The sequence below is a fragment of the Nestor notabilis genome, unplaced genomic scaffold (genome assembly GCF_000696875.1).
Source record: "Nestor notabilis isolate BGI_N333 unplaced genomic scaffold, ASM69687v1 scaffold755, whole genome shotgun sequence".
NCBI lineage: Eukaryota > Metazoa > Chordata > Aves > Psittaciformes > Psittacidae > Nestor > Nestor notabilis.
This window is the reverse complement of record NW_009929576.1, coordinates 3,467-30,838: the sequence shown is the minus strand read 5'-3', so window position 1 is coordinate 30,838 and position 27,372 is coordinate 3,467. Positions and strand designations below refer to the sequence as shown.

The 27,372-nt window shown below is 43.4% G+C and overlaps 1 protein-coding gene across 1 annotated transcript; it reads left to right on the top strand.

Annotated features, from left to right (window-relative positions):
- Nucleotides 1-227: 227 nt before the first annotated feature.
- ATP2C2 (ATPase, Ca++ transporting, type 2C, member 2) lies at nt 228-27,372 on the top strand. The gene is made up of 27 exons (XM_010015026.1): nt 228-329; nt 6,955-7,065; nt 8,062-8,178; nt 10,081-10,170; nt 10,252-10,287; nt 10,377-10,438; nt 11,403-11,511; nt 11,588-11,737; nt 11,836-11,904; nt 12,955-13,030; nt 13,276-13,342; nt 14,522-14,646; nt 16,657-16,754; nt 17,512-17,613; nt 18,436-18,525; nt 19,883-19,984; nt 20,547-20,703; nt 22,090-22,260; nt 22,902-22,999; nt 23,080-23,130; nt 23,562-23,728; nt 24,364-24,432; nt 24,515-24,631; nt 25,325-25,472; nt 26,043-26,138; nt 26,435-26,576; nt 27,260-27,372. Exons 1-27 carry the CDS (start codon nt 228-230, stop codon nt 27,370-27,372), a joined length of 2,835 nt encoding a protein of 944 aa, XP_010013328.1.

Below are 27,372 nucleotides of genomic sequence, written 5' to 3'. Positions count from 1 at the left end.
CCTCACTCCGGTAGCAGGCACGGTGTCAAACGCAGCTCCTGGCAGGGGTGGATGGGGGAAGCACCCTGCATCGCTGCATCCCGCCGGCACCTGCGGCCGAAGGCGTGACTTGGCATCAGGTAAACCTGCCTCCTCTCCCTGCTGTGACCAGAGCCCTGTGCTCGCAGGGGAACCGGAGCCAGAGCTGCTGGCAGCGGGTGGCACCATCCCATCTCCACGCTGTGAAGATGGTAGAAGGAGGTTTCGCCAAACTCCTCCAGAAGAAGCTGTTTTTCCGCCTCGCACAGAAGTATCAGCCCCTTGGAAGCGGTGAGCCAGAGGAGGAGGAGGTGAGGATTGGCTGTGCCTCGACCTGCTGAATAACTTTGTGTGATTGGGGTTAACTCTGTCTACTTTGTCTGCTTTGTCCCACCGGTAACTTGAGAGTGCTGCCGCTGTGTTCCGCACTGTTCGCTGTGCAATGAGGGATGTGATTGATGATGTTCACTGGGCGATGGGGTGAGATGGGGATAGTCGTTCCTAAGGGGTACTCCCAGGACACGTAGCTCAGGCCAGGGTTGTTAAGGAATGTTGTTCTGTGCGCTGAGGAGTTTCAAAATGAACAGAACACGTAGGAGGGTGACTGCCCTGTGGCCCGTGGGAGCTGTGGGAGGGTTTCGGGAGTGCTGGTGTAACGCACAAATGCTGTCTCAGCAGGAGGGTAGATGGAGAGCAGGGCTGACCCCATCTCCAGGGATACCCCAGGGGACGTGACCTCGGGCTGTCTTCTGTGCGGTCTGGTAATGAATGGCAGAGAAGAGCTTTAGCTCAGACCTGCAGAGCCCACCTCAGAATAGCTCTTTCCTTTCTTGAGAAGTGCTGGTGTGTGAACGTTCACTTCCCTCTCCCTGCTTTCACTACCTCTCCTCGCTGCAGATGGACCAAGGAGAGGAGAGCGGTGTTTAGGTGACATGTTTGCTGTTCTCCTTGCTTTTTGCACCACAAAACCTTCAGCTTTGGGATTATTTTATTACCTCGTTTGCTCAGCACAGTGACTTCTATTGCTCAAGCCCCATTTTTTCTCTCACACGGTAGATTGGTTGAGCACCCTCCCATGTAAACCCAGTTCCTTCAGCATGGGGGGTTAACCCTTAGTCCAATCCCAACAAGCACCATCCACACACTTCTAGATATCCCTTTCCATGACTGTCTGACTGAGGTCTTTTCTCAGATGGCATTTCAGCTAATCCTCTGCTCTCTTCTTAATCTCATCTTTCCAGTATGGGGGTTGGACTGTGCTACAGGGAGAAGAAAATAAGACATAGAAGTCTTACCTTGTGCACCACACAGCACATTGTGCAATGCTGCTCTAAGCTATTCAAACATAGTTCAGAATACCAGGAAAGGAAGATCTTGATGAGGTTGCAGAAGGCATCTGTAATCTCACTTTGATGGGAAGAGGAGATTTCTGGTAAGCGGGAGGCCACCAGCAACTAGCCCGCGTTGTTCTTTTCCAGAACCATTTCTGCTGCAGCAAAATAAATAATGACACATATTTAATTCCAAATATAGACCCTTCTTGAATTGTTGTCTAGTCCATGCTGAGTGCGGGATATTTGGGCCTTAAAGATGGAGTCTGGGTCATCTGATGGGACTGAAGCCAGGAAAAATACTCAGGTTGTGGGTTGTGAAGGAAAAGCCCCAGTGCTGGTAGCAGTGAGGTGATGGTGTTATCTGGAGATGGCAGAACAGTTAACTTTCACATCAAAGCACAAGCACAGCTTGTGTCTAGACTCTGTTGTATTCAGTTTCAACTCTTTTCTATAGTGGCCCATCCAAAATCACGGGGAATCTTTGTGGTGCCTGTTCACAGTTTATGAGAATCGTGTGTTTCCTGCAGAAATCTGAAGAACAGCCAAAGATTTTCCTTCTGAGCATCCAAAAATGTGTGTGTGTGTGTTCACGTACCTGTGTGTGCATCTGTGATTCAAAGAGAGAAAAACCTGTGCACCGCAGGGGCCACGTCACCTCTTCCCTTTGACCATGTACCAGGGTCACCCCCGAGCACCCAGTGAACCCAGTGGGTACCATCAAAGGCAGATTCCTGATGGCTGAAGCCCTCTGCTCCCAGTAGTTTTTAACCTGATGAGCTGGGTGGGTTTTGTCACACCATCCAGGGCAATCTGTCTGTCTTCATGCTGTGGGGTGGCCTCCATTTCCACACATGGTGCCACTATGAGAAGAATTCATGGAGATCTTCTGCCAACCCACCAGGGACCTGCTGTGATTTAGGGGCTTTTTCCGTTGTTAGCTTCAGAAAGAGCTGGCTCCTACCCCAGGCACATCTGGGTAGTAGATTTTAGTGCATTACAGTCTTTTTCAGACTTTCTTCACAGCTGCCAGGACTTTTTCTTCTCAATTGTTCCATTTCTTCTCACCAAAACCCATTTAGATCCTTTAACCCATAACACATTCAAGATTCAGCAGCCACAAGGTGGAGTTCAGGTGTTTCACAGCCCTGTCCTACATTTAGGGCTAAATTGCTATTCCAGTTGAGGCTTTTTGTCCATTTCAGGTTTCATACCAACGGTCATTTATCTCCTGGAGACTTTCACAGGCTCCATATCCTCCTCAATATGCAGAGCATCCTTATCAGAATAGTTTTATTATCCTGCAGATACCTTTTTTTTTTTAAATGTGGCCTTAAAACAGACTAAATAGTGCAACTTGCCTTCCAGGTGAGAAAAGAAAGGCTGTGGGATTGCCTCTCTGCAGCAGTGACAGACTTCACTTGCTCACACATGTTTTCAAGCCTGATTTCTCATATATGAAAAGCTTCCAACAGGAAAAGAGTTAACTCCTTTCTCCTTCCCTTCCCTTCCCTTCCCTTCCCTTCCCTTTCCCCCTCCCTTTCCCCTTCCTTTTCCCCTTCCTTTCCCTTCCCTTCTCCCTTCCCTTCCCTTCCCTTCTTCCTTTCCTTTCCTCTTCCCTTCCCTTTTCCTTTCCTTTCCTCTTCCCTTCCCTTTTCCTTTCCTTTCCTCTTCCCTTCCCTTTTCCTTTCCTTTCCTCTTCCCTTCCCTTTTCCTTTCCTTTCCTCTTCCCTTCCCTTTTCCTTTCCTTTCCTCTTCCCTTCCCTTTTCCTTTCCTTTCCTCTTCCCTTCCCTTTTCCTTTCCTTTCCTCTTCCCTTCCCTTTTCCTTTCCTTTCCTTTCCTTTCCTTTCCTTTCCTTTCCTTTCCTTTCCTTTCCTTTCCTTTCCTTTCCTTTCCTTTCCTCCAGCTTCCACAGGTTTTGGGCTGAGTGCAGTAGCAGCTCTGTCCCAGAAGATCTTACATATGAAGTTGACTTAAACTGGGGTTTGCTTTCGGCCTGGGTGGGACTGATGTGGGAGGGTGAGGAGGGTCCTCAGCTGGAATCACTGTTGGCTATGGAGCTGCAGTGATAGGACTTCCCTGCAGCAATGTCAATGCCATCAGCTCAAGGGCCTTTGCTTTAGGTTAAAGGGAGATGGAAGATTATGTTTTTCTTTTAATTAGGATTGGGAAGAAAAAGGTCATGTTTGAGCAGGAGGAATAGAGCAGCGGGGGCAAAGGGAGTGGGATGTGCAGCTTGGGCCTTGAGCCCACACATCCCACACAGCCTGAGTCAGCCCTCCAGTACCCTTGGGGTGACCTAAAACACAGGAAATAGTTTAAAAGCAGCTTTTCTGGAAAACCTTTGGGTTTTTAACAATTAAAAGGTCTATTTTGAGGCTTTTATCTGCAAGCAGGGACACCAGAGACTATATTTCGAGCTAAAATGCTGCAATGCTGCTATAGATGTGTGATGGGGATGCAGAAATGGACCAAAAGGAGCTGAAACCATGGTGGTGGGTGGGAAACGGCTGGGAGCACAGATGAGGAAGCCCAGTGAAAACAGCCCCTCGCTTGCAGGGCTGTGGTTTGCTCTAGGTTTCTTTCTGCATGCTGCCTGAACCCCAAATACAGTCTATTGCCTGTCCTGTGCACCAAATGGAGCAAGGCAAAGGGCTTTTGAGGGAATTGTTTGATTTATTATATTTAAGGGGATTTTTGAGCAAGGATGAAGAATATACAAGAGGAGGGGTTCTATTTAATGTTTTGAAGGGCTCCTTGTTGGGCTAAATAACCCAGCCTGCTTTATACCACATTGCAATACATCAGCTGCTCCAAAGTAACCTAAGATAGGGGGAAAAGAATCTGCAAGACCTCAATAAAGGCAGAGGTGGGGGTAAATCCCAAACACTGATCTGCTGGGCTGCTTGCCAGGGTATACAAAAAGGGCTATGTATTCTGCAGAAAGCCCCACACTTTCTTCCTTCCCGCATGGGCTGCTTGGTGGGACAATTGGTGCATTGTTTTGGGATGAGGGATGCAAAGGCAGCAGCGCAGGTACCAGCAGTACAGAGCCTGCTCCCAACCATAAGCAGCTGCTCTTGACATCCTCCAGTATCACCTGCTCTTGCAAAGCAATAGGTAAACTAACAATTCAGTTTATTTTACTCCTTCCTGCCCTGCTGTGTGGAGTTGTGCACTCTTGTGCTTGAGTTATGCCTAAAGCATAAAGGTTAAAAATGTAAATTGATAATGTTGACAATCCACATCTGTTTTATAGTGTAAATAGAAGGTATTGCACAAGGAGAGGGTAGGTTATGAAGAGGTTTGCTCAGGACACTGCCTGGTTCCTAACAGACATGGGATGCCACGGGATGTGTTTAAGAGCAAAAGGGCTCTGTACCAGCAGCACTTTGAAGAGGAGGAGGGAGATGGGGCTCCCCTGATGCACTTCCAGCTTGTGCATTACTAAAGCTGTTCATCTGAATGGGTTTATCAGGGGGAAGGCACAGGCGTAAGCTAATCAGTGCAAATTAATGAGTCCCAATAAAGCTGTTTATTTCACAGCAGCCCCCGGCTGTAAGGAGCACAGAGCTGTCAACATTCCTCTCGATCCACAGCCAGCACTGGCTGCTTATGGCACAGCACATCCACATGCTTTTGTCACTCATTTCCTCCACGCATTTGGGAAGGCAAATACAAGTGATAGAGCTGGGCCCTGGCCTCCCCCACTGTCTCTGTGGCACTCTAAGCATGTTGCTCTGAACGCCTGGGTCTCCTGCTGTTCTCCAGCTCCTTTAATTACAATTTAAACTCCTTTGAGCAAGGCTGTACCTTGACACCTGCATGTATCACCAGCAGCACAGAGGAGCCTGTAAAAGCTGTGTTAATCAAATCAGCACAGTAATGAGTGCAAGGTGTGTGTCTGTACGTGACAGCCATGAATTTCTTTCTATCAAGTCCTTAGGTGCATGGATACAGCATCTGGGTGTCAACGGAATTACAGGGAACTGATGAATTTGCACAAGTAGGACATAAAAGTAGGAGTAAATCACCAGTTTTAAGCATGGAGGGACTGTTTTTCATCCCTTCTAGGGATGTCTGTTAAGGAAATGTTCAAATAAGGGTGATGTCTGGAGCTAGCGTGCTTCAAAACAGTGGAGAAATACTGCAGCTTCTGTGGGCAAAATGTGGTCACTCGTGTGAGGGAAACACAGAAGCAGAAAAGTCCTTGGAAATCTTGGACAAATGGCTGGGATTGTGGAAGGGCAGGTTGTTCCCGAGGCACAATGGCTCCTCAGTCAGCACTGCACAGACCAAGGACCACACAAAACTCTCCTGCCTTTCTGCTGGAGTGGGTTGGTGCTGGTGTCCAGTGTGTTAGCGTCTGTGCTGTGGGTCAGTAAACAGTGATGAAAAGGGGGCTGCAACATGTGGAAGTGGCAAAAGCCCATTTAAGGAGCTTAGAGATACTCGTATCTCTTAATACTACAAGCTCTTCAGAAGCCACCAGACAACAAGCAGTTCTGTGTACCAGCATAAGCAAGCAGCCAAAGAGGTTTTCTTCATTTATCTCCCATTTTAGACTGCAAAACGCTGAATGCTCCTAGAAACTTCCTGAGTATTCAGAGAAGGACTAGTTCTCCAAATACCACTTAAGGCACCTCTGAAGTCCTCCAAGCCCTTGCTCAGGTGCTGATGAGCCAGAACTGGATGTTTTCTTTAGCAAACACCCCAGGGTGCTGGTAGCAGGTGCCAAATTCCTCCTGTGCAGCAGAGCTGAGCTCTGCCAGGGGCTGAGCACCAAGTTATTTTGGGATCCCTCTCTTAATGAACGCGCTCTCTTGTGCTTTATGAATGGTAAATGGGAATGGACTTTCTTGTCCCTTGGGAAGGGTGAGATTGCTCCTTCTTACTCCACAATAGTGGTCATGCCACCTCCATTCAAGTGCCTGGCTGAGATTTCGGGGGATGCTGTTGCTCTGGAAAAGGAGCAAGAAAAGCAGACAAAGGATCTCAAAAGGGAAGAGAGGTCTGGGTGCTGAGCCTCCAGGTGCGGGGAGCTAGGCACAGACCTCAGGCTGCCTGCATGGGGCAGAAAGGGATTTATCCTGTTTGGAGGAGTTTGCAGGACCGGCAGCAGAGGAAAACAGCCGTGAGGATGGGAGAGGAGAGTTTTGCTTTCTCTCACTGTCTCAGAGATTTTTCCAACTCACATTTTCTGTTCTTTTATTATGTCTTCAACAAGCAAAAAGGTTCTTTTCTTGCTCTAAGCATTGAGGCGTGAGACACTGGTATGGAAAAATGCTCATCTTAAGCAGGATATAACCCACCAGGACACTTTTCTGACTAAGGCAGTGGTGTGTGTTTCTCTTTTTATTAATCCAGCTCCTTACAGCCTTTCTTCCTCTACAAGAATGTGCACCTGGCTTTGAGGCTGTAATAAGGATTAATTAGTGAATGGTATAAAGTGCTGTGGTTTAGGAAGTGTTTTAGCTAACTGTGAAATCACACAGCTGGCAAGGTGAGGGAAGGGAATGGGACTAAGGGAAAAAACAAAGAGATGCTGAAGTGTTTTCATTGACTGTGCTCTCACCTAACGATTGCTTTATCTTGTTTATTCAGACCCATGAGGAGTGTGAGCTGAAAATAATTGAGCAGGAGAAAGAGGTGGCAGTTCTGCCCCCAAAAGATGCGTGCAAGTGCCATAAAGAAGACTTGGCTAAAGCTTTAAATGTAAGGGGGTTTACTGGTTCTTTGTGAATATAGCAATGCTGTCTTTGTGATCCGACTGAGCACAGGGTTGGTCTTTGGTTTCACACACAAACTCCTGGAGCGCCCAGTTCCTCTGCCTTTACCTGGGATGAATCCTCACATTGGCTGTGCTCAAGGCTCAGCACTGGGCCTTTGTGCTTTGCTTTGTCCTGGGGAAGGATTCCATTGCAGTGAGTGCCTCTGCGAGCTGCAGGGGAAACAGTTCAGTTGTCCAGCCTAGAAAACAAACACTGGCAGAGGATCCCTGGGCACAGGCTGCACAGCTCAGACACTCCAGTTATCGGCAGGTCCCAGAAGAGTTGTGTAAATGAAGCCCTTTTCCCCTTTATTTCATAAGAGGTTTCATTTCAGAGTTATTACAGTTACAGAGTCATCACAGTTATTGTCCTAGATGACCTCCCAAAGGCTTTCTTGCAGCTTGAATTGCTAGGGAAAGCTATAATAATTAGTGGTATTTTGGTGTCTGACCTTGCTGTTTTTTAAAATCCAGGCAAAATAGATCTTATTCCTTCTCCCTTTGTTCTCTTTGAATTTTGTCAGGGTATTTTTATATTTTATTTTTACTTTAATTTTTATTTTTGCTTTAAATGCACAGAAAATGAATGTACATGAAATGTGTGTTCATTTAAATATACATGAAACCAGAAATCAATGCTTTGTTATTTTAGATTTTTCTCATCTGTTATATGGATTGTCATTTATGGAATTATTTTTTTTTCTTGAATTATTAACTTGTGCTTACTTTATGGGTGTTTTTTTGTGATGGATGATGGTAAAGTTTTATAGTTTAACAAAATATATACCTAAACAGAAAAGCAGGTTTATTTTTGGGGGTGACTGAACCATGGACACTATGCCCATCTGCTTACAGGCTTTTAACAACTTTGCTTTAAGAAGCTTCCTATCACTATTCTACAATATGTAATATTTGATTGTTTTGTTTTAATTTCCCTCTAGGTTGACTTACAAACTGGACTCTCTGAGTGTTCTGTGCTGCAGCGCAGGTTAAAGCATGGCTGGAATGAATTTTCAGTAGAGAATACAGAGCCAGTATGGAAGAAATATCTGGATCAGGTAAGGATTTTCTGCACAGATTCTCATTTCCTGGCCAAGACCCCTGTCTGGATTAGCCTGAGCGTGTCTCTACATTGAAGTATTCAGGGTTCCTGCTTCCACAGACTCAGCCTTGGAACAGGCTGTGCCCCTGGTACAGACACTGTCTGTTGCCCCAAGGAAAGCCATTGTGAGACTCAGATGCAGGGTCATTTAATGCGAAGATAACATCTCAAAATAAGAAGAAACCTTTTCATCTCCACACAGCCCACAAATCAAAAGCCGTAGAGCAGTGACCTGATTTCTGGAGCATTCTCATTCCCTTTAACATACACGACAAAATCTTGAAGGCTTGGTTGACATGGTCTAGGGTGAGGGGTCCCTGACCATGGCAGGGGAGTTGGAACTGGATGATCTTAAGGTCCTTTCCAACTCAAACCATTCTATGACTCTATGAAAGGTTTGAGGAAAACCAGTAGTAGCTGAAAGCCACTCTGATTTCTGTTACGCCAGTGAAGGAAAGCCCTAAACTCCCAGCAAAAGCAGGGGCAGGTATAGAGCTCAGGTGAGCACTAGTGTCTCTAGGAGCAATGCATCAGTAACAGATACATTCATACATGGTGCCATGCACTGTGAAGAACCGCAGTTTCAAACCAGCTGCCCCAAAATGCCAAGCACAAGGTGGTATTTGCTGTCTAGTTTTTCCCCAGTTGAGTTATCCCTGAGTTTTGCTTTTGTTAACTGTTTCTTACCAGTATTTAATGTCTTTCACATTTCTTTTAGAACTTTTAGCTGAAACAGAAGGATCTTTTTTCTGTTTGCTTGTTTTCAACCCTCACCTTGACTGATTTTCTTCTTGCTTAGCTGGAACATGAAGATTTTAGTTGTTTTGAAAGGCTTTATTTTTATTTCATGGGTTATCTCTTTTTTTCTATGTGATCAATATTCTTCAAGCACTTTTCAATCATTGCTAAGCCTCTTTGAGCACAAAAAGTGAGATGGTGGGAGGGTGTGCTCATCCTTAACAAGCTATTTCTCCTATGGGGGCACAAAACAAGCTCTCTAGTGCATCTCTGATCCTTTTGCAGCCTGTCGGTCTCTCTGGAAGAGCTGTTTGCAGTCCCACACCATTCACACCTCTGCCTTTGAGCATCATTCCTCAACAACACATTTGACAGGGCTTCTTTCAGCTGCTATTTCTGTAAAACATCCCCTTTTGCCCAGTATTTCTAAAGAGAAATGAGAGGACTTTCACCTTTGTCTTCAGCAAGGAATACATTTAAATCTTGGCTTTCCTACCATGCATCACCACACATCTGTTACCCAAAACAGGCAATCTTGCCTTGGCCTGACTTAATTCCCTTATGTCAATTCCCACATTAGCTAAATGAAGCTGTAACTTTCTTGTGTAGGAGAAAGGTCCTTAAAATCTGTGTTTCAAAGTGAAAGCAATGAGGATCTGACTCCACAGTCCTGGGACAAGAGTTTAGAGGATTAATTCAGGGGGAGGGGAACGAGAGAAATAAAAGAAAGAGGATTTTTGGTTTCAAATTCTAAGGCAACAATAAAGATTTTGTTTGTCCCTTTCATGCCTCCAAGGAACTCTTAGAGTCAGCCCTGTACTGTATGTCTGCAAAGGTGAGCCTAGCCTGTGTAAGTAAGGGAAAAGAGAGGAAACTTGTGTCTTTTGGTGTAAGCTTTGTCCTGCTGGTCCCTGATGCCATCCATCCCCTATAAAGGGGCAGGATTGAGCATCAGCCTGAGTACCGGTGCTGCACCCTCTCTGTCCAGGCAGATGCTGCTGTCACAAGCAAGGAGGGTCCATGCAGCCAAACCACATGTTTGATCCTTCCTGATGAGATCTGAGCTCAGCTTCAACAACTCCATATTTAATTTTATATTACATTTTCCCCCTTTTTCCAGTTTAAAAATCCCCTCATTCTCTTGTTGCTGGCTTCCGCTTTAGTAAGTGTCATCACAAAAGAATACGAGGATGCTGCGAGCATCACCATGGTAAGTGGTACCTCTCCTGCACCCCAACTCTCGGCTCTCTGGAGCTGGTGTGCCCATCCTATGATGCCTCTTTGTTCACAGGCGGTGCTCATCGTGGTCACTGTGGCCTTCATCCAGGTATGTTAGCCAGAGCTCAGCTCCATGGCCAGGGCTGTCATGAGTGAGCCCTCTTGTGTAACTTGTCTTTCTTCTTTCTCATTTAAAAGGAATATCGCTCAGAAAAATCTCTGGAAGAACTTAACAAACTTGTGCCCCCTGAGTGCAACTGGTGAGTTCAGCGGGGGTTCACAGGGTTTGGGTTATGAGGCAGAACTGACCGGAGAACACAACTACTCCAGGCTGTCATGCACATAACGAGAACCTGTTCTCTGGAGGTGGCACCGTGTGGGTGCAGCTCTGAGTCACAGCAGAAGGGGATGTAATAACTCTGGTTGTTAAAGTAGGCACCCAGAGGAGCTGAATAAATGCTGGAAGACAGGAGGGTCCCAGCAACGTGTCCCACAAGGATCTCTGCAGCCTCCTGTGTGTCACTGCCTCCCCTGGCCTGGGGAGCAGCTGTAGGGTCTATCAGACACCACTTCCCAGACTGATTTGGTGTTTGGTATCAGTGCTGTAGGTTACAGGAAACACTTTTCCTGTCTGTGGCTTGGCATAAGACATGTCATGGCCAACATAAATAAGCTGTAAGGCTCAGAGAAACTTTGCACTGCAAAAGAAGTGTGAGGTTCTCTTCTGGTCCAAAGTTCGCCCAGGTTTGGATTTTATAAACACCACTGTATGTTCCTTCTTTCTTTATGATATGACACCACAAGTGTCTAACCACTTTAAAGTCTGTATTTCAATACAATAGTGAAATGCCAGAGGTAGTTCTAGCTTTAAAAGGCTTCTTTTTAGGTTAAAGAATCTTCATTTCATTATTTAAAGCATGATCCATAGGAAAGCACACCTTCTTGTCACTCTTATCTGCTGTACAAGACCTGTTGAAGTCACCTAATGCTGAAATGCAAGTCTTCCATAACCTGCCCATCTGTTACAATGGGCCATCTGTTATTTGTGAGCCCAAACTGAACATAATCAGCTCTGATCTTTATGAAGGTTTTATGTTCTTTTTACACTGGAAGCTCTTTGGGGCAGGGTTCTTGCTTTCTTGCCAGTTGCATTCCCAAGCCTGAGAAGGAATAAAACCCTCACAGCCTGGTTTCCATTCTTCTTTTTCCATTTGTCTCATGTAGCCTAAGGGAAGGAAAACTGCAGCACCTTCTAGCACGAGAGCTTGTGCCTGGAGATATCATTTATCTGTCTGTTGGTGACAGGGTTCCTGCAGACCTCAGGCTGATAGAGGTAAATACAGCTATGCATAACAGAGCCTGCTTTGGCAATTTCTTGTCTTAACAGCGCCAGAAACGTGTCTTTTTAGGTTACAGATCTGCTGGTAGATGAATCCAGTTTTACTGGAGAAGCTGAGCCTTGTAACAAGACTGACAGTGTACTACTGGAAGCTGGAGACATAACCACGCTGAGCAATGTTGTCTTCATGGGGACCCTGGTGCGATACGGGAAGGGAAAAGTGAGTCCTGTCGTCTTTGATCCCTTCCTCAATGTTAGTTACAGAATCTCTAGATTCGTCATCTCCACCTCTCTTTTTTTTATCTTTTTTTTTATCAGGGTGTAGTTATTGGGACTGGTGAAAACTCACAGTTTGGAGAGGTGTTCAAAATGATGCAAGCTGAAGAGGTAAAGAAGCCTGTGTGTGGAAATGGTGGATGTCCTGGATGAAAGTTTGTGAGCAACAGTGGTCCCAAGTGATAATACACTGACTTCATGTCTGTTTCTGCTACAAAATGCTGTGTGACTGAGGCAAAGTGCTGTATCCAAAAGGAAGGTTACAAGCAGGATTTAGGGTTCTAAATCCAGACTTGCGATGTTTAGCTTGAATCTAACCTTGTAGTCACCAAAACCTCATGGTTTCTTTTTTTTATTTATTTCACACACACATACTTTCCATTAGGTATACAAATTATTTACTGTTACAGAGTCAAACTTTCATGGGTCAGATCTCTGAACTAACACAGATGAGGGTCTAGAAACTGGTAAACTCTTGATCCATTAATGCAAGAAATCACAGGAAAGTAGAAGCAGCCACGATGGGCATCTGCAGTGCTGATTTAGATCTGTAGTGCTCTGCAGTGCTTAGAAGTGTTGCTGCAAAATAAGAACATGGGCCTGGTACCCTCCTTGGTCTGAACCTCAGATCTCCCAAACCTACCACCTCACAGGGTCCCTCCTGTGTGTCAGCGTGGGGGTTCTCTGAGCTGGCTCTGTGGAGGAGAAGTGTTTGCTCACATCTGCCAGGTCATGGACAGATTGCAACCCTGGCTTGGAGAGGAGAGCACAGACCATGGGGATGGGGTCCAGGCTTTTTATCCCTGTCCCAGGAGCTTTGCACACACATTACCCAGTCCTGGACTTGATCACTAAGGTCCTTTCTGGATTTAGCCCTTAGTTTGTCTCTGCCTTGGTTCCCCAGCTGTAAATACAATTCATCTCTTCCCCCACTTTTTTTGCCTGTCTTGAGTGCATTGAGGCAGAGAATCTCTCCCTGTGGTATGGTCAATGCCCAGCAGACTCTGTTGAGGGTTTGGGATGGGTAAGCACCAGGGTGTATCAGGCAGCTGTAGGGACCATGGTAATAACCAGCACTGTGTGGGTCAGTTGTTCTGAGCTGACCATCATCTCACCTCGCATCACAAGCAAAGAAAACCAGCTATTCTCTGTTGTTTTCAGACTCCCAAAACGCCTCTCCAGAAGAGCATGGACAGACTGGGGAAGCAACTGACTCTCTTCTCGTTCGGCATAATCGGTGAGTTAGATGCAATGCTCACACTTACATGGTCTGCTGTAAAAGATCTCTGTGCTCCAGAGCCATTCTTCCAAAAGTACTTGTTGATGTGGGTTACTTCGACTTTTGGTGTTCAAGCAGAGGCACCTCTTGAAGGAGAGATTGGGGGAACTCATTGCATGTTCATTTCTCCAACAACAGCTAAAACAGGTTAGAGATTTATGAATTTATTGAAGTATTTTAATCGTCTGGTTTTCCCCCACCAGGTTTAATAATGCTCATTGGCTGGCTGCAAGGGAAGCATCTCCTTGGCATGTTCACAATTGGAGTTAGGTGAGGACTGGAGAGCACCTTTCTCTTTGATTTCTAATGAAACGTGTCCCTGTTCAAAACAATGGACATTTCACAAAAGAGAACATGAGTAAGACCCTTCATAAATATATATATTGGTCTTGCACTGGTGAAATTAATGTGAGTTTTACAACAGAGTTTGGGAGGAAAAAAAAAGAACAAGTTTAAGTGTTTATTTAATTCTGAAAATCTTCACTGGCATTTCCACCTCATCTCGCTGTGAATGTCCCTTCCTATCTGTGCTATGAATTTAGTGGGAGTGTAGCAACAGCAAACATTGCTGCTCTTACTGGATTTATGTGTAAAGATAGGAATGCACATTTTATGCAGCATAAAAAGCACAACTTCTTAATCAAACATAATAAATCACATATTTTTGGTAGTACCCATAAAATCTGTTGCTTGGTGTTGTTATGGTTCTAAAATCATTCCTTTAAAGCATTCTGTGGAAATAAAACCAAACCCACAGATGAAGACATGACAGAGAAGCCAAACAGGCTCAGTGTTCTCCTTCCTGTGTCCTTGTGGGATATGGTGGTAAAGTGGTTAAGCCTGAGTTTTGGAGAGCAGCCTATGGTTCTGAAAGTCTTCCTTGATTACTTTTTGCACATACCTAAAAGTGTTGGGAGTTACCCAGGAAATAACTAAGGGACAGATACAGACTGTTTGGATTTTTCTAGCATGTCGGGTGTTTCAGGTTTTGATGTTGCTCTGATTCAGTGTATGCAGTGTGATTCTGTCCTGCCTTATCTGTAGCCACATGTAAGAGGGGAGATGAGGGGCTGTGTGTGGCCAGAAGCCAATCACTAATGTATGAGCTGTGATGCCAACGAACATTCAACTTCCATTCTCAGAAAATTAAATAAATGAAATTAAATCCATCCACTAAATCCCTTCTTAACCAGAAATTAATGCTCTTTGTCAATGTAAAGAAGAAAAGCGATTGCTTTGTCAAAATTATCCAGAAAAATGTTGAAGGGTTGGATAAATGCTTTGTGCTTGGTGTGCCTGGAGTCCCAGTCATTAGCACTGCATGCTCCCGTTCAGACACACGGACACAGGCAGGACAACTCACCCCATGGAATGTCCCTTTGGCACATTTTGGTTGGTACTTGTCGTTTGACCCCTGTGTTGAAGCTGTGGTGTCTCTGCTGTCCCCAGCCTGGCGGTGGCTGCCATCCCAGAGGGCCTCCCCATAGTGGTCACTGTCACACTGGTGCTCGGCGTTCTCCGTATGGCCAAGAAAAGGGTGATTGTGAAGAAGCTGCCCATAGTAGAAACCTTAGGTAAGGCTGTAAGATGCAGCTTGGTCATCTGCCAGGCTTCAAAATCTGAGCTGGATAGAAATGAGCTGGTCAAGTGAGCCTTGCTCTGAATATAGAGAACAGAGGGTGCTTACGGAGCCAGAGCAACCCGCTCAGACTTAAATACACTTTCTGATCTCTCTTTCACATCCTTTTCCTTTATTTCAGTGATATTCGCACAGGCAGGTGCTAGGAATGGTGCACCCCAACCAATGGCATTGTCCCACAGGGAGCAGAGCCCCTCTGCGGACATGCGTGCCCTGCTTGAGTTGAAAAGCTTTGTTTCTCCTTCCTCCCCATTCTGTGGGATCATCCTGCAGATCCATCCTGTCCACTACGTCAGTGTTGACTGAAAAACCTTGCAGGCCCCCAAGTCAAGCCTGGTGGCATAAATAAAACCATTTATCCATCTGCAGCCTCTGTGGCTATCTATCTCCCTGATCTCCAAAGAGTCACGGGAAACAGGGACCTTGAACACACAGGAAAGAGAGGACCTTGAGAAGATGTTCAGCCCATCTTCACAATTGCAGGGCAGAACGAACTATAACAAGAGTATTCTTCTACCTCCCTTTGTCTTCAAATTGTTCCTTATTCCCAGGCCGCTGTTTTCCAGGCTTTGTTGCTCTGACCTTGGTCTGTATGGCAGTTATATGAAGGAGAAGACACATTGTGTGTTTAGTACCACTCATTGAAAAGTACACTAAATGCCAAGCCTGTCCCATGCAGTCGCAAATACCTGCTGCACAGCCGGATCCTTCAGCTAATCTTCCTTGGAAATGCTGCTATTGTTTGAACTGCCCTTGTTTGTTCTGTGGTTAAGGAATCTTATCACCCTTGCTTTATTGTATCTGCCCTCACCCAAGACATCTGAAACGCTTCTTATCTCATGAAGAATTTTGTTCTGGTAGGGCTGGGCCCAAGTAGGTGTAACTGCCAGATGCCTGGTGTTCTGCAAGACAGGCTACGCACAGCAAAAACTGTGCTCTCCCTGTTACACCTCTGAAAAGGAGAAAAATAATCTTCTTGATCTGACTCTTTCGTTGTCAATAACTGAAAATGAAATACTGGAGGTGACAGCCTTGCTCTGAGACAATCCTTTAAACTGCAATTAATTTAATTGCAGCCCAATCTGCTTTACTACCTCCAGGTTTTTAGCTGGTGGCCATTACACACATGGGGTCTGTGCCTAAGCACTGTGGTCATCTCCAGAGCAGCAATTCAGGCTTAGAAGGGATCTGGAGTCTGATTCTTTTTTTGCATTAAAGTAATTTTTTACCTTCTTGGGAGTGTAAACAAGCCTGAATGTGGTGACTGCTGATTCACTCCTCTGCTGTATTGTGGTGTAAATGGGCCCTGGAAGAAATGTGCTTTACTGAAGCAGGATTGTCACAAAGCAGAGCGTGAGTGGGGCAGCTCCTGATCTTAGCTGTAGACTCTTAAGTATTTTAAACACATAGAATCTCAGAATAGTTAGGGTTCGAAAGGCCCATCTAGTTCAAACCCCCCTGCCATGGGCAGGGACACCACACACTAGACCATCTCACCCAAGACTCCGTCCAACCTGGTGTCTTTAGGTCTTTAACACATCTACCCTCGCAGTTCCTTGGTGAGGCAGGGAAGGGCTGTTATTCCTGAGTTAGGAAAGTAAGGGTTAAATGACCCATCTGAGGAGTCACATAACTGATAACAGCTTGAAAACATTTATAACTCTCTGGAGATCAGTGCCTTCTCTGATTGCCCTCCTTAAGACAATGTGGCCCTCTTCAGGTGTCTCCTACTACATCTCACATCCCAGTTACCTGCACAATACCCTGACATGCACTCAGATCCTTCCCTTAAAACTCCCTGTTAAGAAACTCATTTATTTCTTGGTATTTTCTCCTTTTTCCCACTGGTGCAGTTTAAGTAACTAGGGAAACACTCTCCCTCTGCTGAATCTCATTGTTCAGTTGCATTATTTATTAGTTCTGATTAAAAACTCTCCTGCATCAGGTTGCTGCAATGTCATCTGCTCAGATAAGACGGGCACTCTGACTGCCAATGAGATGACGGTGACTCGGCTTGTGACTTCGGATGGATTCCAGGCAGAGGTATGGATGAGACGGTAACACAGACTTTCCTGGTTTGCTTTTAGTTCAGCTAGGCTCAAATGCGGGATGCTGATCAGCCCCAAAACAAGCAGGTTTTTGCACGTCACCAGTTCCATTCTCATTTTGCAGTGCTGGAGACAGGCAGAGGTGGGGCTGAGTGTACAAATGCTACTCAGATACCATAAACAAACATGTTCATTGACATAATCTGCTGCTCTCTGCAATTATTGTAAATATTGAAACCTGCCACTGACCTTTGTGGGTCCATCTTCTGTAGGTATATTTATTATACAAGTGGTTTGATCCTTCTGCTTGGTCTGTTTACCTACATGCAAAGTGGGTGAATATTGAGGCAAACAGAATGTAAGGCAGTGGAGACACAGGGCAGTCATCAGCAGGGTTGGGCTTGAACAAAACTGGTGAACCCACTGCTACCAAAGGGCTGGATGTCTTCAGCTGAGCTGCAAGAGACTTCGGAAATCATGGCAAACAAGTTCTGTATAAGATAAGCTGATTTTTTCTGTTCCTATACAGCTATTGTAGTATCATACTTTAACTGTCTGCAGCCTTTCCTCTAAGCATTGCTTTGGGCTAGAAAGAAGAATCCAGCAAGAATCCTTCAAAATCACAAATCTGCTCAAGTATTTGTTTGTATACATGTTTTGTATACAATCCATATACAGACTATTGTATACAGATGTAGTATAGTCCTGCCTGATACTAGGAAATTTGCTCATTCTGTGTATCCCTTCTTCAGGTCAGTGGGGTGGGATACAATGGAGAAGGAAACGTTTATCTTCTGCCATCAAAGGAGATTCTTAAAGAATTTTCCAACGTCTCAGTTGGGAAACTGGTGGAGGTAAGTATAAATTATGAACCAGGTTGTCCTATTTACATTCAACTTTCATTTGCAAGAGATCGCTTTGGTTAATGAGTGAGGGGAAAAAAAACCCACATTTGTAACTGAAAAATGGTGTTGCTGGAGCATGCTTATGGAAAGGCTTTGAGTAACTATGGTATCATACCTGAAGCTTATGGATGATCAGTAGCAATCATAACACATGCAGGGAGAAACTGGAGTCATCAGCTTAAAATGTCGATGACATTTGGGATAAAAAGACAGTTCTGGCAAAGGAGACGCCAGTTCATTTTGCCACGTTCAGGTTTTTAATGTGGGCAGATTCTAGACTTTAGCTAGCTGCATAGTTAATTTATAAATGCACTGTGATGGTCTCTGGGTTTTGTGTCAGCATTAAATACAATCTTGCACATTCAACTGCAGGCTCAAGTGGAGTGTTTGGGTATTGAAATGATGTGAGCTGGAATCTTAAATGGAGATTAGGTTTATTTTATCCATTCTGCACATCAAAAGCAATAGTGGGAAAGAATAAGTTTTCATTTTCACAATTTAGGGAGCTCATCAGACATATATCATGTTTTGATTGATATTATTCTATCCAAAACATAACATTTTACCAAATATTGGTGTATCATAAGGATTAAGTGGATTTGGAAAGCACAAGGACTGATGTCAAGAGATGCTGCTGTGAGGAACAGCACATCTTTGGGGATGTGGCTGCTTTCATTCTCCAATCTTTCATTATTTCATTTTAAAAACATGAAAAAGCTATGAATTTGGTTATGAAAAAAATAAAACATGTAAATATGTCCCTTTCTGTAGGCTGGCTGTGTAGTCAATAATGCCATTATCAGGAAAAACAGCGTGATGGGACAGCCCACAGAAGGAGCTCTCATTGCCCTTGCAATGAAGGTAAGGTTGAAAGGAGCTGGAATTGTGAGGTCTGACAGACTTCTGCAAAGTCCCCAGACTGGTTTGAGTCTTCCCTTGTCTCTTCTCCCCAGGGTCATAGACCTCTCCTGTGTAAACTTCTTCTCACCTTCCCCAGCCTTCTGTGCCAACAGCAATAATTTCTTTGCTTGGTTAATCTCTGCAATTACGCTGCATGATGGATTTCTTTCAGGCTCAGATTGGACTGCATTTTCTGTATTTTCTGCACTTGCCAATTAAGAGCTCAGGAGGGAGACAAGAGAGTGAAAAATGACCAAGAACTGGCTGTACCAGAAATAATGGCAGAGGGTCATCCTAGATTTGGGTCATCTTTTACTTTTTATAGTGATGATCATGTAAAACAAGGGGTTTTATGAATATTGCATTGATGCTCATAGGCAGAGGGCTGTAAAATGCCTGAAGGTATCATCTAATCAGTGTCTTACAGCCTGTGGTCCATAGACCTCAGGTGGGCTGTAAAGCACAGAAGGTCCCTGATGAAATGATGCACCTGCAAACATCTGCTCTTACTTCCTGTTTTTAAAGCTTGTAATGAACAATGAAAACATTATTTTTTTTTTTAAACAATGAAATTTTATTTCATTATTATTTTATATGCTAAAGTAAAATTTTCCTTTTGCACCACCATTCAGTAGCCAAGCAATAGCAGAATACAAGGGACATTGTCTCTTTTTCTTCTTTATTTTTTTTGAGTTTGGTGGGAGCTGGGAGAGAGAAAAGCTATTTCTAATCACTACTTCTTCACCTAGAGCACCCATGCATGCTGCTAAAGGAGGAGTGTATTGATTTGCACTGTTGTATTTCAGAGCTGAAGGATCTTCTTGTAGTGAATTGCTTTTTGAGTTTAATCCATCAGGAAATAATTTGAAACTACATTCATGATTGACCATTCAGTTATTTGCACATTTCCCTTTAATTTTTCAAGTTAGGTGGCTTGGAAATAACTGAGGTGAGGGAGAATGAGCTTGGGCTGGAAGAAATCTGCTCTGCCCATTGCTTTGACATAGGTTTAGGGAAAGGACTTGAGCCTCCTTTGACCCAAAGCCCCACCAAGGCAGCACCGCAGCTCACCAGTACTTGCAAAAGTCAACAGGGATCAAGCTTCAATCTCCAGTTTAACTTATCCCATATCAGGCACCAAAAGGAAAAGATGGATTTGAAATACGAGTTTTACTCTCCCCATACTTCCTCTTGAGCTCTGTGGTATATGACCGCTGGAAGTACATGATCAACAGTCAATGCTTGTAATATGGAAAATGTATATAAGGTTTGGCATTGTTCAGCATTACAGTGCTCTTTTTGTTTTACCTTACTTTAGATGGAATTAGCTGACATAAAAGATATTTATGTAAGAAATAAGGAAATTCCGTTTAGCTCTGAGCAGAAGTGGATGGCTGTGAAATGCACACTGAAAAATCAGGTAAAGCAAACAGTGGTGTTGGCTAGTTTCATGTTTCTAATTGTGCCTCTACAATGGGCATGAAATGGTATCTCTTTAGCAAATAATGTATTCAGAACCTAACTGTGCCAGGAGAAAACTGAACAAATCTCAAAATTCCCAACTGGGGTGTAATTTTAGCTTGTAAAGCTGTTTTTGAATGGGATAAGATAACACTTTTCATATAGTGGTTTGAGCAGGAAAACAAAAGCTTTTCAGAGAGGGGAAGAAATATACGATGTTCGAAAGTAAATGTTGGCTGGTTTTGCCTGATGGGGTTAAGGATCTTATTTTGACTGATACTGTACTTGGGTTTAAAAACTCACCAACCTTTTTATTACCATTTTGTTGGTGACAGATGAACATGAAAAATGGCTAGAGCAAAAATACCACATCTAATAGGTAATACATGCACCTGGGCATTTTATAAACAGGTGAAAGAGCAAACAAGAAGGATGTAAAGCCTTATGCATTATCAGTATTTTTAAAGTGTGCTCTTTTCTTTCTTTTTTTTGATAAAGTATACTATCGCTTTACTTTAAAGGATCAGGATGATACTTACTTTATGAAAGGAGCATTTGAAGAAGTGATTCGATACTGCTCTCTGTATAACAGCGGCGGCATCTCGTTATCACTCACACCCCAGCAGAAAGCCTTCTACCAGCAGGAAGAAAAACGAATGGGCTCCTCGGGTCTACGGGGTCAGTCATTATTGTCTATGTCCCTTACACTTACAGGTTATCTGCCTTAATGCTTTTCTGCTCTGTTTTGGTCAGGATGGACAGAGGTCCAGCCCTTAGCATCGCTTGCATTATCTCTTCATCATACCTATCAGAGTTTGCCAAGAGCCACGTCTTGAGTCTGCTGACTGCTTGCTTCCCACTAATCTTTTTTTTTTCCTGGGTTTAAATTAGTGAGATTGAAAGAAGCTGAAAGTAAGCACGGGAAATGGTGAATGTTTTCTTCCACAGAGTGTTGTGATTGTCTGGGATACAGTCTGAATCGCGCATTGAAAATCTTAGCACTTAACCCAATCTAAGCGCTGCTCTGCCAAGTTTTGCTTTGGAGAAGCTGTTTCAAAAGCAACAAGAAGCAACTTTGAAAGAGATTCAAAACATGGATTTGGGCATGGGGAGTTTTATCTGAAGTTTGGTTCAATTCTTTATTAGGAACAAACTAACGACCTCCTTTTGATCTCGACTACATGTCAGCGCAACCCACAGAAGTTTTTATGTGTGTGTCATTTCCTTCATTGCTAGAAACATCCTTTCAGGAATGTCTTAGACTTTCACACAATTACATAGACACGGTCTCCTGTGCATGTTCCGAGTGTGTAATAGATGAGAACAAGTCTTGGCAGACGGTCTGGAAGATGGTATACTCAATGTACATATTCTCTAGCCCCATGTCTTGCTGTTAGTAAATCATGTACAGAGCTTGCTTTGCAATATCTGAATCATCTACCACTGTGAATGGCAAATTACCACTCTGAAGAAAAGTGATTAGCACAGGCAGCTGCTGTGAGCTGATGATTCAATCATCAAAGCAACACTGACATGAACCCCTGGCACAATATCCTTGAGTGATTTAAGAACGACTGAATGATACGGTTAGGCACTGAGAACAGAAACAAAATGTTCAGAGCCTTGACGTTTGCACGATGGCAGTTTCACTGGTTTAACTCAATTTACATTTTGTATTTTTAGATTAAAACAAAACAAACAAGAAGTTCAAGTTTTTACAGGAATGACATTGTTTAACATAGTAGTTTAATAGTGTCTGGTCTAACATTGCACTGCCCCACTTTAATCCATCTGCATTTAAGGAGGACTTGATGGACAGCTTTAAATTAGAAAGAAATAAATCCTAAGAGAAACATGTGGAACAGAAACGGTCCCATTCAGATGAACTTTGTTAATTGAATGGACCAAATTTTTGTGTCTATGCAAGATCTGAATATAATGACTAAAGACCTGGTTTTAATTACTTTCTCTGCTGGAAAATCTCCTCTAAATATTCATTTTAATGTATGGAAACATATTATTAGTAATTTAGTCTTGTCTTCTTTTTTTCCCTTCTATTTCTAGTACTTGCTTTGGCTTCAGGTCCAGAACTTGGCAAACTAACATTTTTAGGTCTGGTTGGAATAATTGATCCCCCAAGGGCTGGAGTGAGAGAAGCTGTTCAAGTCCTTCTGGAGTCTGGTGTGTCAGTAAAGATGATAACTGGAGATGCCCTGGAAACTGCTGTGGCTATAGGTAGTGAATTTAGCTTCTTTCCCGTGGGTCTACAATACGTCTGTTAGATCAGCCAAATGTTATATCCCTTAATAACCAACTGATTCATTCTTTGTGTGTGCAACTGAGGTTTTAAATGCCACTAAGTTCTTGCTTTTCCATTCAAACAAATCATACGAAATGCAGTAAGAGAGCAGCTATGAACTATGGGGCAAATTCCAGTAACTTAATTCCACTATTTTAGCACCAGAAATGGAAAAATCTCAGTGTAAGAAGACCCTTAAATGAGATAGATGATATTGCTGGGATTTTACACTCCACTAATGTCTGGAGTGTGAGTATCTCTGCACAATGCAAATGCAGAATGCACTTTTGCATTTTGCCATTTAGAAATACACAGAGCAAGCAGCAGAGAAGAAAGTGATAGATTTAGTGTCAGTGCCAGTTCTGGGTATTTGACTGCTTCCATGATTTCATCTGAGTAAGGACAGGGTGACCAGCCCAGCTTAGAGCCCAGAGAACTACGTGCCCTGTCATATGTTCCAGGTTCAGATAGATTTCCCAGTAAATTCTTCAATTGATGCCTCTGTTCTTTGAGTCAGGGAATAGTTGGCTTTTTCCAGAGCTAATGGGCAGATCTCATTTTGGGCTTTTCTTTCCAGGGCAGAATATTGGTCTCTGCAACGGGAAGCTGAAAGCCATGTCTGGGGAAGAGCTTGACCAACTGGCAGAGACAGAGCTATCATCCACTGTCAAAAATGTAATGGTTTTGATTACAAAAACAAGGCCTATTTCCAACAGCAACTGTCTAATACAAGATTGTATTTTTTTGCTTTTCAGGTTTCCATTTTCTTCAGGACAAGTCCAAAGCACAAACTGAAAATAATAAAGGTACTAAAAGCCTCTCAAATTCATTGTATGTCTCACTAAAACAAGTTGTAAGGAAAGGGAGGGAGGGAGGAGGGCAGCTCAGTTCTGGCATGAATTGGCACTATTTACACTAACGACATCAGCATTTTTCTTGTACATCTGGCCTGGGTTATTTGAAAGATACTAGTGAGATGTTAGCAAGCATAATATCTGGACAATGATTTCTGAGGACTTTATTCACCTCTTCTAAATCCTATTGGAGTTTTATACTTCTGAAAATCCAGTCTCTTAATTCTTGGTCTGAGTTCTGCCCTCAATAGGCTGCTGAGTCTGTTTTACCCTCAAAGTCACACAACACTTCTACACGTCCAATATTACATGTAAATCTTGTGATTGCCAATAGGACTTATCTCCTCCTGGCTTCAGAGCTGCTCATCTCTCCACTCTCACAGGCTTTGCAGAGGGCTGGTGCTATTGTGTCAATGACAGGAGACGGTGTTAACGATGCTGTGGCCCTTAAATCTGCCGATATCGGGATTGCAATGGGACAAGCTGGTACAGATGTCAGCAAAGAGGCTGCCAACATGATTCTCGTGGACGATGACTTCTCAACAGTAATGTAGGTTCAGTGACTCTCTTACTGTCAGACACTTTATTACTTCATAGTTTCTGGCTATTCACTGCAAGAAGTCTGCTGTGTGACTATCCCTGGAAATAACACAAGACTCAGGACATGCAAGTCAGCAGGCAGTAAGTGGAGACACCTAGTGTGGGTCTGGCTCATTTTCAGTCACATACAGGCAATGACTTGTTTCAGGTGGTAGTGACAAAGCTACCTTTCATCTGAAAGCCTGGTTTCCCATTGCTGTAACTAACTAGGGATTTGAAAGTGCCTGGAAGTCTGGGGAGATCACGACTTGTGCTCTCTGCCTTGTCCAGGAAGCTCAGAGTAAAGACATAATTTGCAATGCTCTGTTGGTTCACAACGACAGAGGGAGTAAACAGGGTAGAGTGAAGCTATAAATAAGTCACAGGCCTGCTTTATGAACCAAGACCATACCATACGAACCAGGTTTTCAGACCTACTAGTTCTGACAAAGTAATTTTAACCAAGAACCTGCACTGATATCCTCCTCCTGAGCCAGGGTCTGAATTTCAACTGAAATAAGCACTGCAGAAGGCAACTTGCATTTTGAGCGTCACAGAGGGCTCAATGCAAAATTATGTGAATACTGGTAATTCTCTCCCTTCCAGGAATGCAATAGAAGAGGGAAAGGGAATATTTTACAATATAAAGAATTTCGTGAGGTTCCAGCTGAGCACGTAAGTTCCCGTTTGCTTCAATTCCAGTGAAAGTACCTTCTTGGTGAGGCCATGCAGAATAATGTTCCTCTTTGTTTCACAGGAGTATTTCAGCTTTGAGCCTAATTACTCTGTCAACAGTGCTCAACCTGCCAAATCCACTCAATGCTATGCAGATCTTATGGATCAACATCATCATGGATGGGCCACCAGCCCAGAGGTACGGAAGAGTCAAGAGAGCGATATGTCCTTGGTTTTAATATGCCTGAATTTGGCTTAGAAACACAAGCTGTTACAATTTCTTATCAATGGCAGTCTTTTGGTGGTTAGATTAAGACAAGTTGTACTTTGGCTCCCTCCCGATCTCTCCAAAAGCATTTAATTCACATTTACTTGAGATTTTACCTGTTCCTGTTTCGTGGTCAAATCAATTATTCCACTTTTTGAATAGGAATGGTCTGTTATCCCAAGTGCATCACCTGCTTAGTAGTCCTGCAGGTCTGACTGGCAAGGGAATACTGGCTATATGCAGAGGTATATGCCCCAAAATCGTAAGACTTGGGAACCTCATCCAACCACTAATTACAAGTACTGCTAATTACAGTTACTGCTTCCACAACATGGAAGAGATTTTGGCCTCAGTCTCACAGCTAGCTCTCCCTCTGGGATGGGATACTGATAATATTACTGCCTTGGTCTAATATGTCAATCTGCTCAATACACAAAAAAAATAGACCTTTGGCATACATGTTGCAGACAAATTTGGGACATTATATAACCCTGCCAGAATACTCATGCTATATTCCAATATAGGATGAATCACATCCTCCAGATCCATTCTGTTTTATCAGCAGTATCATTTTGGGATGATCTGTCTCAATAAAACACGTCCCTCTGCTTCTTTTCGTGGCAGCCTGGGAGTGGAACCAGTTGATAGGGATACTATCAAACAGCCACCCCGATGTATCACAGATACTATACTCAGCAAATCACTGATCCTGAAAATCTTCATGTCAGCTGTAATTATCATCAGTGGAACCCTCTTTGTCTTCTGGAAGGAGGTGAGGAAAATCTGCAAGAGGATCTTGTTTTCATCAGGGTGGAGGACAAAACGAAGGGCAATTTCTGAAGTACTTGTGAAGGACCTTCTGAAGTACATCCAATAAGGAAGGATCAGAATGGGCAGAGGGTTAAGAAACCAGGGTCACCTCCTGGTTCTGGTTCTGCCTTCCTGCATTGGGAAAACTATTACCTGATACAATATCAGTGCTTTAAGGCACTTTTCACCTCTAGCTTTCCATGCATGTAGAAAATTAAAAGGACACAATTACTATGGATTGCTGTTAGTGACTGTCACTATAACAGTTCAAATAATATAATTTAGAATATTCTTTACTGAATTTCCACATCAGTTTAAGAATTTAAAACATGGCTGATTGATAAGATCATAGCCTCAACAATTAGCAGAGAGAAATTAGTGGTGCCTTTAATAGCTAGAAATAGATCAATTCCTTTGTTTTACTACCCTTCGATTTGACTGGGATCATTAAAGGGAATATTTAATTCATCTACTGAATTGACATATTTTTATAAGGCTTAACTAACCCCTGAATTTACACATGTTCTTTCAGAATCCAAAAGGTGGCATAACTCCTCGAACTACAACAATGACTTTTACCTGTTTTGTGTTTTTTGACCTCTTCAATGCCCTGACATGCCGCTCCCAGGTAAGATTGCTCTGTCAGCAATAATTCCTTGCTTCAAAACACTAACATAAACATTAGACGCTAGTATTTTGCATACGAAGGGGGGTTTTAATGTCATTTAAAGCAGCACGATTTTTATCATTTGTATAAATAAAGTTATCCATTATAGTTCAACACTTTCAACTATGTAGCTCTGCCCAAGTTAGCATGTAACTTCAAAAGGTAATGGAGTTTACATGCAAAGAAACAGGGTGACATTCAAGCACCAACAGGAGACTGGGAAATGTTATATTCCGCTTTTTTTCCCCCTTCTCCAGACAAAGTTGATATTTGAAATAGGCTTTTTCCGAAACCGCATGTTCTTGTATTCTGTGCTGGGATCGTTTCTGGGACAGCTGGCTGTTATATACATCCCTCCACTACAAAAGATCTTCCAGACAGAGAATTTAGGAGTGCTAGGTAAGTTGCAAAATAAATAATGTATTTTATTCATTAAAGCTATTTTTAAAAGCAGATGTGATTGCCAAACTGCTACACGATATCTCCCAAAAGACTGCTGGTAGGGGAACCCAATCAACAGCTCCTATATGCCTATATACATACACATAGATAAACACAAATAGCAGTAGTATTTAATGATATTATCCCTGCCAGGTTTTGAATTTTGATTTACTGCACATAAACGCATGAAAATGGAGGCCTGTCAAGATTTCCCATGAGCTCTCTATGACAGTATTTCCCTAGATAATTCTATCTAGGATCATGACACAGCCACTCCATTTTGAAAAAGCAGTGGGAATGTTTCCTAACTGAAAAGCAACATGTATTTTACCATTTTAGTCAGTCTAAGTGAACTCTACAGACATTGTATTCCATCTACTTTAGTTCTGTTGTTAGAAGCAGGGTTCAATGATCCCAAATGATTAACACAGAGGCTTCACCCACCAAGTGGATTATATCAACTGTGGTACTCCTTGTCTACTGCTGTCATGTAATTCTAAAGCTAGTAAAAGCGTGGACAGGCTATCCACCTATGGAGTTACACCAGCACAAATACCTGCTGCAGGAAAGCCCTTACCTGGGGATTTCTGCCTAGCACTAAATCCAGCTGTGTTCATCTCTGCTCCATTCCCTCTTGGCAGACCTGCTGTTCCTCACCATACTGGCTTCCTCCGTTTTCATCGTGTCCGAGTTCATCAAACTCTGTGAGAAACACTGCTGCCAAACAAAGCACACAAAGGGATGTCACAACTGA

Coding starts and splice junctions, on each gene's coding strand:
- ATP2C2 (XM_010015026.1), top strand. CDS start 228: ATGGTAGAAGGAGGTTTCGCCAAACTCCTCCAGAAGAAGCTGTTTTTC. Junction 8,179..10,080: donor GGAAGAAATATCTGGATCAG/GTAAGGATTTTC, acceptor CCCTTTTTCCAG/TTTAAAAATCCCCTCATTCT. Junction 20,704..22,089: donor GGGCTCCTCGGGTCTACGGG/GTCAGTCATTAT, acceptor TTCTATTTCTAG/TACTTGCTTTGGCTTCAGGT.